The sequence below is a fragment of the Xiphias gladius genome, chromosome 16 (assembly GCF_016859285.1).
Source record: "Xiphias gladius isolate SHS-SW01 ecotype Sanya breed wild chromosome 16, ASM1685928v1, whole genome shotgun sequence".
Classification (NCBI taxonomy): domain Eukaryota; kingdom Metazoa; phylum Chordata; class Actinopteri; order Istiophoriformes; family Xiphiidae; genus Xiphias; species Xiphias gladius.
Genome location: NC_053415.1, coordinates 9994340 through 10009630, shown reverse-complemented (window position 1 = coordinate 10009630; position 15291 = coordinate 9994340). Strand labels below are relative to the sequence as shown.

Sequence of the window (15291 nt, the reverse complement as noted above, 5' to 3'; positions counted from 1 at the left end):
TAGTCTGAATATAATTCTTCTTATTCTTTAAAATATCCTTAATCCCATTTCTGTATACATTCATATTTAACTATTTTTATCTGCAGCTGCTTATTTTTTATTCCATGACACATGCTTTACTAAATTCATCAACTGATTTTTTTTTTTTTGAAAATGCTGTCAATGCTCAATATTGTACTACCTGTAGGATGATAAAACTTGTTATTTGCGGAGTACATACTTTGTTTCTGTTTTTGTAAGAGGTCGACAACAAAGATATAAAAAGATATTTAAACAAGGACAAATTAATATCGAAAATACCAATTTAATAAATTGAATGAAAATAATGTAATTATTGTATCACAACTGGATTTACACAGAGAGGTTCAATGTGAATAAATAAATAGTGTCAAATAAATATTGTAACTGTTAATGAATAAATATTAAATACTGTCTACAAAAATTAACATTCAAGATGGTTTAAGAAGAACAAGATTTTTTAAACTTTGAGAGAAATATAAAATTTGTATAAATAACTATGCTGTTTGGTCAAAGTAATTAAACATCTGTATTTTCACCTGGCAAATGCAATGTTGTTTATAGCCTACAGTGAACTGTCAACCACATTCACCCTCAGATTTCGCTGAACTTTCAAAGCTTCGTCTTACTATTGTTTTAAAGGTCATTCACTCTCTTTCACTCTTTGGTTACTGCCCTTCATTATTGGCGACTGTCTCTTCCTCGGCTCTTCCTCCTCTCCTCCACATCCTGTTACTTTTAATCTGCATCATTCCTATTTCAGGAACATGTACAGGAATTTAGTGTGGAAGCGAGCACTGGAGTCCAGGAGGATACACAGGGTCTGGAAAGTTTCCCTGTCTTCAAGGTGGTTGCCTGGAACGCATTATAAAGGCATTATTGACTTTTTATTTAGATTTTACTGTTAAAAATTAACAATCTAAGATCGGAATATCACTCTGTGGTTTAACTGTTCACAGCTCACAGACACATGCAACCTGTAGTGAGGGTCAAAAGTGGGCATTGCTTAGCTGTAAAAGGTCACTAGCCAAAACGGTTGTGTACCAGTGGTTTAATACAAATTTCATAAATATATGATCAGTAAGTGGGTATATGTGAGTGTAGTTGCAGGAATCCAGTCTTCACTCTAAAATAAACATTTTTTGGGTTTTTTAAATGCAATTGCCCAAGGTTTTGTCACTCACTCTGAGACAAAAAAAACGCTCCAGTTTGCTCCATAGCAGGGCTTGAAACTGCTTAAATTTTTTCACATATCCACACTAGCACCATCTGTAAATACCATCCGCTCAACCCCCATCCATGTTACCCATTAAGATCCTATTATGATTGCAATATCAAAATATTGTGGTATTATATTATTTGGTGCAAAGAATCAGTGTCCCCTCAGGTTCATGTGTTCCCAATTTGTCCATGATGTATTTTGGGTTCCAAGACTAGACTAAATATCTTTATGGAATAAAATTTACACTCTAAAAAAACTCACGCAACCTACCTGCTACAGAAAACTCGAAGAACTCCCTTGTGATTGCTGAAAACGTGTTCTCCAGTTGTCGCAGGAAACAGAACTTTTCAGGAGCCGTGCTGAAGACCTTGCAGATCTGCTGTACCAACTTCACCGCCCAGGTCATGTGATAGCCATCCTTCTCACACACCTTAGGGTGAAGCCACACAAAACAGAAAACTCAACAAGTAGGCCTTTTTCTTAGCACAAGGTTGTCATAGCTTCAACAAACAAAACGGCTTTAATTCATAAAATGATCAATTGTAAGTTAATAATAATTTGGTGTGTCAGTTTTTTGACAGTAATTAACTGACATGGCTTACTGTGACTTCAAGTTAAAATGAACAAGGCTAATTGGTCAAGAAACTTTCAATCAAAATCAGGAAAATAAAGCATGTCATATAGACAGGTTGGGAGAAACATTTGCACACATTGTTAACAGAGAGGAAATACCCTCTCCATGATCATATCAACCGGCTTGTTTTGTAGTTTTTGAAGGCTAATACTGAAATGTTTAAATGAAAGCTGTGTTGGCACCCCATTCAGGCAGTAACAGAAGGACTAATAGAAATCAGCACCATGGACAGCACTAGTGGCTCTTAAAGCCCACAGATGACAGTTAGGTAAAGTGAGACAGATAACAATTAGGGATATTGAGACTGCTGTGATGGAAGGCAGACCTGTCCAACTTATGTTCCTGCTTCCGCCTAGTGCATGCTGGATCTGTGTCTAGCCACCTGAGCTTGAATAGAAATGAGCAGGCATGGGGAAATGAGTCACAACGACCAGGGATAGCAATAAGTGATGACTCATTACACAGTCTGCCTCAAACTATTCCTGGATGCACACTTATCCTGAATCTATGTTTAATCTAAAATTAATCAACTGTACAATAATTAGCTAGTCTAACCGTATCATATCAACTCAGAAAAAGACATTGCTTGCCAATATCTGATTCTAAGCAAAAAGCCAATAATGGCCCAATACACCTGACTAACCCAAATGAGACTCTATGAAGCTGACTATAAAATAACTAGTACTCTCACCAGTATGATGTAGACGATGAGTCTGGAGATCTCAAGGAGTCGTCCATTCACAGCCTTGCTGGCCAGGACATTGTAGCAGAGACTGCTGCCACACAGCACCAAGAGACGAGCGACATTCTCCATATGCCATGGCTGAGGAATGACTGTACATGGTAAAAGACAACCAAATGTATCATTTAATCTATAATATGGATTTTCACATCAGTTTAATATATTGATGATGTTTAAATGTGGTTTGACATAGCTGAGGCTATGAAACCTGTATCTAAAGGTCCCCAAGTCAATCCGTTGGCCTGCCAGATCAATCAATGCTTGATTATGCTTTCTCAGGCCATCTAAGTAATACAATATTATTAATAAAGACTTTTTTTATTTATGGGACCCTCTGTTGAAGTCTTATGTCACCTTGGGGTTCATCTGTCTACCTGGAAGTCTGCGACATGAAAACATTTGAGAACCACTGAAGTATGATACCAGTGAGCTCCTCCAGGATGGCCAGCATCGAGTCGGTAGTCCAGCCTTTGACTTCTAGTTTGCCGAAAAGCAAGATGATGGCCCTGGCCAGGTCCCACAGAGCGCTGTGAGGCAGCCCCCTCTCCACCAGATCCTGCCAACCTAGAGTACCTGCATGTAGAGAGAAACACACTCACTGGCTGTGTCTCCAGTAACACAACATGACACTATTATGTTTTTGGGGCAGTCTCATAATACAAGAAAATGTATATGCTTTATTTCTACCTATGTGTGGTTGCTCAAACTGACAGTATTTCAGACAACCTCACAATTTCAACACATCTGGACATTAATTACCAACCACAGCCAAGTTATTGGCTGGTATTAGTCATTTTTTCACTGGTGAGAAATCTGGCACACAGAGCAATTTATTTCAGGGTAATATTCACCACTAACCTATCATTCATGGAATTTAACTACAAAGCAAAGAGAAAACTAGCAAAGGACAAGTATAATCTTATCATGTTCTCAGGCTGTGAGTGTAGACAAATCGAGAAACGTCCTCAGAAAAACAAAAATCAGTCCAATAAATATGTTCTCATAAACTAAAATAAACAAAAAACCCCACTAACTGATTGATTTTATTAACTTGTTATTATCTTACCCTCAGGCAGCAGGGGTCCATAGAGGATGAACAGTAAGTGTGCCTGGCTGACCATGGGCCAAGGCTTCAGGAGTTGCGTTAGCCAAAACTGACTCTCTGGCTGGTTTGGCCATGGGTCCAAGAGAACCTGACGGCAGAAAAGACGGAGCTGCAGCTCCTGATACCACCTCACCCCTGACAACAGACATTCAAACAAGTAAACTGACAAAGCTCAACCCTAAAAGGCCCAAAGTCACCAAGAGACTGTCTAGTCATTCATGTGTCTTTACCCCTCTGCACTGCTATTAGCTCACTCTCTTCTCTATTGTGATTTTTTAACCACTCAGATTTATAACTCAGATAATCATGCACTTTACTACCTTCATCGACATGGATCTGAGCCAGGGACAGTAAAATAAATGAGCTACGAGGATTACAGACTGGACATAGTGGGGTTAACAGAGAAAACGATGATGGATTGTTTCCCATATTACACTTCGGGTCTGTCCTCTTATACCTTCAGCAGTATTTTCACTCCCAGACACTGAAACACACACCTGGTTTTGCAGTAATAACTGCCTCAATTCTTTGCAGCAGGTTTGTGAGGTCACACAGGAAGTTGAACACTCTGTGGCACTCCAGCTCATCCCACCCTGCAATTACTGCCTGTAACGGAATCAACATCACCTACTATTTCAAAACTTCATTATTTCATATTTCCTTGCTAAAATGGTAGGATGGGACACAAAGGTGAGACAAAGATGAATCATAATGACCTTAAGATTTCCTAACATAATACATTCTGTTTCTAGATGGAGTCATTTTTTGTGTGATCTAGAGTGTGTGCTGTGTTATACCGGCTTGAGTCCAATAAAAACTACATTACATACAGGGTGCATCCACAAATGCAAGACAGAACATCTCAATTCTATAAAAGAGCCTTTGCTATAATTTTATGTCCTTATCTGTGCCTGGTGATGCACTTTAGCATCACTTTACTAGGCTGTAACTACAGGGTGTGAATGTGTCTTACTAAAAAGATTATCTTTTTTTTAAGTAGAGAGTAGAGGAAGATGTCTTCAAGTCATGGACTCTGCATGCATTTATCCAGCCACACTTAGCTGTATCTGATTCTAAGTTTCCTTTAATTACACTCAAGTATCAATTTATTACAAAATTTCAGGTCTTTATATGAGTCCCTCACCTGGACGAACACACCATAGCTGGAAAAGCCAATGCAGTCTGGAGCTAGACACTGCTCCAACATGAAGCAGGGAATCTGAAAGAGATCAACAGGACAACTTTGTTAGATTATTGTGATTGTTCCATCTGTTACCATCGGTAAGTATTAGGACAGAACAATATGTTATTTTTGGCGACAATATTAAAAAGAAGTCTGCAGTAGTCAGTGCAATTGTTTGTTTAGCATGCTGAAAAGCATCTTGTATGGATATCTGCAACTGAATATGTGCATGTATTTTTTTGGTTTTTAAAAGATGACATGAAGTTGCATAAGAAAAGTTGCATAATATATATGATGAAAGTGTGTACCTTATTAACATTAATACAAAGTATATTGCAAAAATCAGAAACATTGCAATATTTTATTGGTTGTCCCTATCCTATCAAAAGAAAAGACACTAAAGCATTTAACACATGCCAATATTCTGTTCTTGCTTGTCATCTCACATGCCCCTTTCTTACCTGTGAAAACTTGCTAAAGATAAATTTTAACCTCTCCTTTGTTGGTAGCAACAGGGTACATCTCTTGAACAATAAACCTAAGTAAATCAACACAAAAGAACATTATCAAATTAAAAAAAATTGACAAATTCTGGTCTCTCCTATCCCTTCACTTCACATGGTAACATATCCCTAGAACTGTGTTGTGATCATACTACACAAAACATTCAGCAAAATATAAACTGCCACCTACCCAGGTTTCTGTAGTGTCCAATGGTGGATCTCTGCTCAAGGCAGGTGGAGTGGTGAAGGCTTTGGATGATCGTTTTATTCTTCCAGGCCAGGGTGGAGATGTAGTCCACAACATATCTAGTGATTTCTTTGGACACCATACTAAACACACTGATCTCCAGCACTGATAAACACAATAATTTTCATAAATACTGTCAATGAACCTATAACAGTGTAATATTTAAATTGAAATTTCAATTTAGTTCATATTTTGTCTGACTTTAAGCACTTATTCAAAGCCATTTTCAAAAATCAATGCAATATTATGACGTGAAAAGCATGGTTCTTTGCTGAATTATCAAAAAGTAGAGGTTTAATTTAGGAGATGAATACAACTTTTGTTACAAACATGCAAAACCTGTTGTTTACTATGCTGTGAAAATTATATTTGCTTTGCAAAATTCAATATTCTGACATTTTTATTCATAGTTTTTAAATTAACCTGAATGCCTTTGATGTTGCCATTGATCAATTGTATAAAGCTTTACATGGAATTAAAATATCCAATGGGTGCTAATAAAATAAAATAATTTTACAAAATAGTCAGGACTTTAGCTCAATCTGAGCAAACTCTTTCATATTTTTTCTTAGCCCCAAGAAATTGAATTCAAAGGTAAATGGAATGAGTCGCATGAAAGTTACAAAAATGCAGTTTACGTACATGCCTATGTATGTCGTTTATCATTCAAACCACTCTTGACTCTAACCAATTTACATAAAGTTCAAGCCTGTGCAAAAGGCTCCCTGGAGGTCTTAACAACTATACATTAAGCATGTCGTGGGGAATGTGTTGAATTCAGTTTCAGAAACACACTGAGGGGAATGCACCGTTAAGAGGTCATGTTACAAGGCTAGTCAGTTACACTTACCAGACAGTTTATCCAGGATCATGTCAAACACCTCTGATGGGAGCCTGTGAAAGAAACTGGCGCTGGTGATACACTGGCTGCGGGTCATGATGGTTCTGGCTGGGCGAAGAGTCCTTTTGTTTGACTGGGACTTGTATGTCAGTGTGTATTTCCCAACATTTCTGGAGGCTTTCCTCACCATTACCATCACCACTGAGATGACTGCATTCAAAACGATAGAGCAAATTTGTCCTGGAGGTAAAGAAAACTCTTAAGTTAACCTAGCTAAAACTCTGGCAGTTTCAGGCTTGGTCTGGTGTAGCAGAGCCAACTATGCTAAGTCACAAGCTAACATAGCTAGCATTAGCTAAACTGAAGTCATAACAAACTAATGCTGGGTAAGTTGCGACTTTATAAACGTTTCCGTTTCTGTAGTAACAGAGAGGAAACATATAGGTAATAGGAATACAAGCTAATGTTAAAAGTATCTTACCAATAGTTTTCACTTATAGGTAGTTAATGTCAGCTGTAAAGGTCAAGTCAGTTGTGTGTTAGTTTTCCTTCACTGTCTTTGATGACTGGGTCGCAACGGCGCGAAATAAGCGACTGTACTTTACTGACGGTAAAGTACGCTGAAGTCTCAAAATGAAGAAGTATCCCTCGCTTGCTTCATCTTTGCGGTAAGAAAATAAAAAATTAAATTAAAAAAATATTGAAATAGTTTACAAAGTATCCATAAATTACATTATTACAAGTAAGGTCAAGTATTCAAAATGTCACTAAAGTAATGTTAAAAGCGAAGAAGTATGTTTAATGTTAGCTATTAGCAGTGGCTACTCAGTAGTAATAAAGTGAAGGAAAAGTAACACTAAATTACTAAGTGAAAAATATTCAGCGCTATAGGAGGTTGTGAGTACATACCGTAATATTTAATGAGTTCAGTGGAAGAAAATGGTGAAAAAATATTGAATTTGCCAAGAAATGTTTAACTTAAACCTTCAGGCAAATGCTGTAAATATATATTGATAAAAGTACATAAGTTACTAAGTGATATAGTTACATCAAATCTTTTTTTCCTCAAATATAATTCCCATCATATCTCCACCCAGCCAAAACCTGAGCAGAGGTTTAATGGGGAGAGAGACCCTAGCTCCTATTTGGGTGTAGCCTTTAAGGCATGCTAGTTTTTACTCTGCCTTGACAGTGTTGTGTGTATCTGCATACATGCTGTTAAAAAGGTAAGTATTTCAAAAAAAGATTGCAGCTTTTCGGACCTCTGAACACATAAAAAGAGCTTAAAAAAGGAAGGCCTGTACTACATCGTCCACATGGTTGTGTTACTCTCCACAGTGTGTGCAACAAACCAGCTATGCTCAGCTGCTAATCACAGGATTATTCTGGTTAACTAAGACTATTAAGTGTTCCATATTCAAATGGCGTCTCCCACAGGCAGACCTTAGAGAGGATCATCCCCTCACTATAGGGCTCATACAGAGAGCTGAATAGTACATGAGGGACCCAGGGGAAGGGCCGGGAAAATGCTCTTTTATACCAACAGGATGTCATAGTGGGTTGGGACACAGAGGGAGAGAAAGATAAGAACCGGTAAGCAAGAAGATGGACTTAGAAGATGAACCCAGGATAAAACTGCAGTTTTGAATGATCTCACCTGGCCTCCCATACGGTATGTACCACATTACCATCAAGTACAGTTTGGCTCTCAGCTCTGTAGTGTTGGTTTGGCACTGTAATGCTTTTGCTGTTTAAGTGTCTGCTGATTAAAATTATTATAAATAATTTTCTATAAGTTGGATATAAATTGATAGGCTGATTTATGAAATTATGTTTTATTAATTCTTTTCATTGTGTATTCAATAATTTATTATCCACAGTTCTTGAGCTGCGGAGAGCTGAATTGTTGAGAATAAAACAGCACAACCAGTGAGGACAATATATCTTCTGTCTGTCTCTGCTCTGCCTCCAATAGTTGACATCCGCCCTGTTTATCTGTCTGGAGCAACAAGCCAGCAGCAGGACTTTCTCTCATGTCATCTCCGACATGATGTCCTGACGCTGACAGGGATAATGCCGATGATGATATCTGGCCAATCTCAAAGTTGACAGTCCTGCAGCACACACACATTTTACTTGTCTGTTAAAGCAGAAGCAGAGACAGAAGGAGCTGGTCAGTGTGGAATCAGTGCTGGTGACCTTATTTATCTGGAACTTCCCCAAACACCTCTCTGCCGCTTAGGATGAGTGTGCCGTCCTGACACCTGTGACCATGGCTCAGTAGTCCTCATGTAACGTTGTTGGTGAGTATTCAAATGTGGAGAGTTTATGCTAAGTATTAAAAATGTGAAAGGTTAAGCAGCAGTCCATGTACAGTAAATTATCAGTGTAGCAATTGCAGTTGCCATTTGCTCAAAATTAGGTGGTTTGCACAGTTATCAGTGACTAAACTGGGCTAATTTGGGGGCAAACAAATGTGACACAAGATGCTTGTCACAGCTTTGCTTTTGTTCCTGTTGCTTACTTGTTATGCCTTCAGTGTAGTAAATCATTAAGTAGGAACAATGAGGCTTGTATCTCTGATATTTAAGAGGCCCCAACAGCACCAGGTCTAACACTGAACAATAATCAGGCGTTCTAAACAGCCTCTGTTCTCTGACGATGTCAAAACAATGAGTCCATATAAGCACAGTTTGTTTTCTCCGGTTTGAAATTTAAGGTCAGTCTGTTTAATTCTTGTAGGCACAACAAGCAATTTTGAATTTAAAGAGTATTATTTGTCCATTTATTTAACAAATTGTATTTTTCAGAGACTTGGGGTGTCATCTTTCTAAAAAATTGTCCGCTCATTATTCAGGATCTTTTCACCTAGAGAACATTCTGTTCAAAACATTGTGAAGGAACAAAAGTAAATGCTTAACTACCCATGGGTTTCACATTTTCTTACTGTGAGGGAGGGCATCTTTACTTGTGGCCTAGAGTGAGGGGGGGCAGTTGTTTTTACTGCTATGTGTGTAAAACTGAGTGCCAGATGGTCTCAGGTCAGAGATTAAATTGGACATAATAGAATAGAATTATAAAAATAACAATCACTACTATCCCTTATTGCCACAGTTTGGGGCCCAGCTCTGTGAACAAGTCATTCAATCCCTCTCTCTCTAATACCCTGCAGAGCTTTGAAAATTTTCAAAGTTAGTGGTTTATAACAGTATTCTCAGCTTGGGCGGTTTCTGTAAATGTTTAATTTCCTCTCTCCCTCTCTCCTTTCCTGAGGGATGGCGTAGCTCAACAAATAGACTGCTGTGATTTTCCCTCCACGGGAAAGCGTTAAACAGGTGAAGCTGAACACTGCTCTCATTAGTCACAGATGCCGTCATCTGCCACTCACCAGAGACTGATGGCGGAATACTGAAAGTTTCCACAGCTATTTCTGCCTGCACTCCAAAAACACTTGAGGAATGGCTCAGACACTGTGACTGGATGTTAGCTCCGTGGAATTTACTTTACTGCTGGGGATCATGCAGATAAGAGGAGGAATCCAGCCACATCTTCTTCCTGGGGGACTGTAGTTTTGTTCCGAAAGTGCCTCTTTTTCATGTGATGACTAGTTAAATATATTCAAAGTAGTTTCTTTGTGTTGATTTTCCGTTTTTTCTTATGTAATCTCTGAGTTCAGTGTATATTCATTAAGCTGATGAGTGACATACGCACTTTAAGGACATCCAAATGCTCTTAATTTTTCGGTAATGTGTGTAAATGCTGTGACTGTAACTTTGTACTTTGCAGTTTGAGCATCGGCGCGAGTGAACCAATCATGGCCAGCATGGCGGTTCAGCTCCTTGGCTTCTTCTTAGGGTTGTTGGGGTTTGCAGGAACTGTAGTTGCAACTCTGCTCCCCCACTGGCGCAGCACAGCCTATGTGGGTTCTAACATCATCACAGCCACCGCCTACATGAAAGGCCTGTGGATGGAGTGTGTATGGCACAGCACTGGCATTTACCAATGTGAGCTGTACAGATCTCTACTGGCACTGCCACGTGACCTGCAGGTACTACACATACACCCATTAGTGACAGTGTTTATCCAAAGCAGAATGTAACTTACTGTGTGTTGCCATAAGAAAAGATGAAATGACAAAAAAAAATTGCAAGCTACATGTCTTTTGATACTGGATTAATCGTCATTTTTCAAGCAAAAATGCCTAACATTCTCGGTTTGAGCCTCTCAAATGTGAGGATTTGCTGCTTTTCTCTGTTTCATATCATTGTAATCTGAATATTTTTGGCACTTGGACTGTTGGTTGCCACCTTGGAAATCACAATGGCATTTTCTTTACTATTTTCATACATTTGATAGATGAAACAGTTATTCAAATTAATTGAGGAAATTATCAGCAGATTAATCAATAATGAAAATAATTGGTAATTGTAGCCATGATAATGAATTCGTGCAATTTTAGATTGCATTGACCAGAGTGATAGACGGAAGGTCAAATACTTAAGTGAATCCAAGAGAATTACTTTTAAGTATAAACCATGTGTTTTATGTCAATAAGGGCACAGGATCAAGAATAAATTCTTAGAACAGAAAGATTCAAATTTAAATGCAATTCTGACTATGCTTGGCAAAACTATTTATTGATATATTAATTAACCAGTGGTTTGATTGATTGACAAGTTCTGTAAATGCTACAGGATAGGATGCAGTTTATAGCTACAAACTACCAGAAACAAGTTTAACCCTTGTGTTTTCATATTGGATATACTTCCTTATTGTTTGCAGTCTCACAGACTGCAATACTTTATGTGTAAAAATAAAAACAATAGCAAGGTTTTTATAATTTTTCCCTCAAATATTTTTCCTCTTCTTCTGATCTTATTAAACCCTAATATATAGAAAATTATTGGTGTCATAACCCTTTCTTTTTACCACAAGCTTGGCTTATTCATTTGATGAAAGTGAGAAAATATGGAAATGACCTTGAAGCGTTGTTATTACAGCAAATAAAGAAATACTTCATGTTTTATAAATGATATGGGCTATGCCTGAACAAATACATATTCCATTTGTTTGCTTAAGATTCATTCACAGACAAAGAAATATACATTATGTCATATTACATTGTGACATATACTTATGTTTTGGATCAATTGGCCCCCAGAGAAGCCTAACTCCTTGTCAGACCTTGTCTGAACTCCTGTATCACAGAAATCCAAATAGTTCTGTTTGGGTTTTGGAAGGAGTTGTGCTCCGTAAAAAGAACTGTCAACTCCAATAACAGATATAAGGAAATGAGAATCCGTTGTATTTAACCAGGTTTTACAACTTTTGTCTCTCAGACCCCGAACAGTAGTATTGCATCAATTTTTGTAGTGGAGTTCATACTGCATACTGAAGCATGTCAGGGGTTCAGAATCATGTTTCAAGCAATTCTCATAGAGTTCAGTAATTTCATGAAGTATCAAGGTGATAAAACAATACTAAGTGTGTGTGGTTTTTTTTTCTGATAAAGAGGGCCTGGGGTCCTCAGGACCCCAGATATAACAGCAGGGTTAGTCCAAACAATAAAATTGCTTGTCTATTTTCCTCTACATTAGGCAGCCCGGGCGCTTATGGTGCTGTCCTGCATCACCTCAATTCTGGCATCTCTGGTGTCTGTGATGGGGATGAAGTGCACCCGCTTTGCCCGTGGCTCATTGATCAAGTCTCCACTGGCGATGAGTGGAGGAATTTGCTTCCTCTGTGCTGGTCTACTCTGCCTGGTCCCTGTTTCCTGGACCACCAACGATGTTATAATTGATTTCTACGACCCCTTCCTTCCCAGCGGTTTGAAATATGAGATCGGCCTGGCCGTATACCTCGGTTACGCCTCGGCCTGCCTCAGTCTGAGCGGAGGACTGGTGCTGTGCTGGCGCAGCAGCGCTGACAGGCCACGGAGTCGCCCCCATATAGAGAGGAATCAACCATCATCACCTCCCCCTGCATTCAACAACATATATCCCCCTGCTCCACTCTACAAGCCCCCAGAGGCCCTGAAGGACAACCACGCTCCCTCATTTTGCTCCCTTTCCAGCAGTGGCTATAGGCTCAATAACTACGTCTAAAACTGGGGGCGATACTAACACAAGAACTGTGAGTCCACAAGGTCTGTGTATGAATTAAAAAGATACTGCATGGTCCAAAACAGTCAACTGAACACTTCTCCAACTTGTTTTTAATACATTCACAAGTATTTTTGCCTCCTCCATACCAATAAAACAATATTTTAAAAAAGGGAAAAGGAAGGACCAGTACCTCACATTCCCACATTTGACCAAATATCAGTTGCCACAATTCAAAGGATATCACAATTTGACAAACTTACAGGCCTTCCTCATACTGCATTGAAGTTGTTCCTAGCAGAACTGGGAACCACAGTGTGTGTACAAGAACTGAGAACTAAAACCTGTTGACCTGGTGCTACACACCTGAAGGACCAGAAGGTGGCAACATATTCCTGCAAATGGTCACAGAAGAGACTATATAAATCGGTTTCCACATTCTAACTCCAGCATTCATGTTAATGGATAACCGCTTGTTCTGTCACTTCCTTATTGGATCCTACTTTTTAGTTGGGGTTAACTCTTTGTGAAAGACAATACAAACACATCAGTGCTATTGAAACAAACACATCATATTTAATGTCTGTATCCATTGTCTTTAAATCATTTTCATGCCAACGAAAATATACAATGAATGTAAGTTTCTAATGATTTATAACATAAATGATAAAATAAAAATACTTTATAAATAGTCAATAAAAAATGTTTTCATTGGCCTTTTTCAGAGCAGACATTTTGACATGTAAAAGTAGCAGCACAGCTGTGACTAATAACATTAGTTGATGGCCATTAACAGAATTAGTTCCACCCGTTCTTTCCCTGCTATGATACGTCAAAATGTGGAAAGAGGTCGTTTGTGAACTTGTGAGGATAAAGCGACCAAATGCTACCTTTTGACCTAAAAACCATCAGTGACTAACATCAAAATTGGACTTTTAACAGTTCAACACATAGGAAACCCAGCAGCGGTTAAGAGCACCAGACTTGCTAGTGGAGCTGTGGTCAGTTTAAATCTTGAGTGTAACATTTAGAATATGACTCACAGTATGTCTCAATCCTGATTCACCTGCTGATATCCCTTCCCCAGACTTGGGTAAAGCTCGGAATGGCCGCCAGATGGCGACAGAAGTCTTTAGAGAAGTTGGCCTCAAGTAAGAATTGTCCTGGATTCATTTAGACTACATCATTTGGTAGACACAGCATAGACTATCTATTGGTTGACAGTTAGCACTTTTAATTATAGAAGTAACATGCAGTCTGAGTCGGTAAGCCATATATGTGAAATGAAAATGAATAACTTCGTACTCGTGACTCCTCTGAGGCCTTCCAAGCTGTTTGCCTATTACTACCCGTAACACTGCGGGCGCCTTTCTGTGGCTTATTTGTTGGAAAGCCCTTCCAATTACCGCTGCCCTCTGTGCAGCAGCCTGCCAGCCCCACAGACACTAAATTAGAGGAGCGAGGCACTTTTCTTATTTCAAGCACTCCGACTAGTCTACCTCTCCGGCAGCGACGAGTTAAATGACTGTATATTGCTGGTAAAGTACGGAATATGAACGCAGATGGAATTCAGGAGAGAAAAATGCTTGTTATACGACTTCCTATGGGAACTATTTGCTGTTGACCGTACGAAGCTGTTCTAGAAAAGTGAGTATAATGGAATGACATTTTCAGACTAGAATGGCACCCAGGGAGCGCATATAAGGCCACAAGCTAAACTCTCCATTGAGTAGGACCACGGATTCACTTATTATAGCCGAACTGTTGGAAGTGAGCGAAAACAATGGGGTGAAGGGAATTTTCTAATTTAGCAGGATGTGAAACGTTTCTGCTGTGGGCACTTGGTTTTCACATTTCAGCACCATGGACAGCGAAGGGAATGCTCCCGGGAACCCCCCTCCATAAATCAGCCCCTCAAAGTAACACGTTTAGTGGGCTAGCAGATGGTTTAGTTGTGGGGATTGTAGTTCCTTTTCACTTGTGGGTTGGTTTTTTTGGGGGGGCAGGCTATAAAAGGTAACATCCTTTGCGAGGTAAATATACGTAGCAAAAATGCACAAATATCGCCTCACACGTGGTGGGTGTACTAAAGGTGACCAAATGAATATCCCCCGAGTCACCACTGCGCCTTGCTTTTGACTTATGTCTATTTATACGAGAGGGTTTTGTAGTTTCGAGGTTTAGATGCGAAGACTGGGGAGTGGAGGGCTGTAAAGGCGCCGGAGTTACAGGCGTCAGGTGGGTGACGAAATGAAAGAGTGAACCCTACGCAGGCCTCACACCCTCACCAACACCACCATACAGCCGGCGTTTGCACAATAAACGAGATGCTTCAGCGGGGACCTGCGCAAGATCGTAAATCAGGCCTGAAATGTAACCTGGCAAAGGGAAGGTTTCATCCATTGCCAATATGATATTATGATATTGGAAAGCTTCCCCGGAGAGGCTGTGCGTCATGCCACTCTCTATTAGGTGCTATTTTCGTCCTGCCCTGGAAGACATTCATCCACCATCTACCCACCCTGACAGCACCCAATAAGCCCACCACTCCCATTCATCTCCACCCCTCCACCCTCTCTCCCCCTCCCTAGCGCTCTCTCTCTCTCTCTCTCTCTCTCTGGCGAGCATTGGTGACTTAAAAAACAACATAGGAGAATTGTGTTTGTTCGTCCAAGAGGATTATTTTCTGGCACCA

The 15291-nt window shown here is 39.5% G+C and overlaps 2 protein-coding genes across 3 annotated transcripts; one reads left to right on the top strand and one right to left on the bottom strand.

The window, feature by feature from the left end:
- Window positions 1-462: 462 nt before the first annotated feature.
- On the bottom strand, window positions 463-7079 carry LOC120801605 (F-box only protein 47-like). Of its 2 annotated transcripts, none has more exons than XM_040148758.1 (11): window positions 6977-7079; window positions 6505-6735; window positions 5598-5759; window positions 5366-5442; window positions 4866-4940; window positions 4219-4327; window positions 3683-3856; window positions 3040-3189; window positions 2566-2708; window positions 1511-1670; window positions 463-873 (listed from the first exon to the last, which is right to left on the bottom strand). In XM_040148758.1, the coding sequence occupies exons 2-11, from the start codon at window positions 6689-6691 to the stop codon at window positions 773-775; spliced, it is 1338 nt and encodes a 445-aa protein (XP_040004692.1). In that variant the 5' UTR covers window positions 6692-6735; window positions 6977-7079; the 3' UTR covers window positions 463-772. The 2 variants fall into 2 exon arrangements, with proteins under 2 accessions (XP_040004692.1, XP_040004693.1); XM_040148759.1 differs by having other exon boundaries at window positions 6505-6705; window positions 6977-7043.
- A 3023-nt stretch (window positions 7080-10102) lies between these two features.
- Window positions 10103-13189, top strand: LOC120801606 (claudin-14-like). The gene is made up of 2 exons (XM_040148760.1): window positions 10103-10543; window positions 12093-13189. The coding sequence occupies exons 1-2, from the start codon at window positions 10310-10312 to the stop codon at window positions 12597-12599; spliced, it is 741 nt and encodes a 246-aa protein (XP_040004694.1). The 5' UTR covers window positions 10103-10309; the 3' UTR covers window positions 12600-13189.
- The last annotated feature ends 2102 nt before the right edge of the window (window positions 13190-15291 follow it).

Excerpts from the sequence above, each read along its gene's own strand:
- LOC120801605 (XM_040148758.1), bottom strand. The coding sequence starts at position 6,691 with ATGGTAATGGTGAGGAAAGCCTCCAGAAATGTTGGGAAATACACACTG. Across the intron at positions 5,443-5,597 it reads TGGACACTACAGAAACCTGG|GTTTATTGTTCAAGAGATGT; the intron begins GTAGGTGGCAGT and ends TGATTTACTTAG. Across the intron at positions 3,190-3,682 it reads TGGACCCCTGCTGCCTGAGG|GTACTCTAGGTTGGCAGGAT; the intron begins GTAAGATAATAA and ends CTCTACATGCAG.
- LOC120801606 (XM_040148760.1), top strand. The coding sequence starts at position 10,310 with ATGGCCAGCATGGCGGTTCAGCTCCTTGGCTTCTTCTTAGGGTTGTTG. Across the intron at positions 10,544-12,092 it reads CACTGCCACGTGACCTGCAG|GCAGCCCGGGCGCTTATGGT; the intron begins GTACTACACATA and ends CCTCTACATTAG.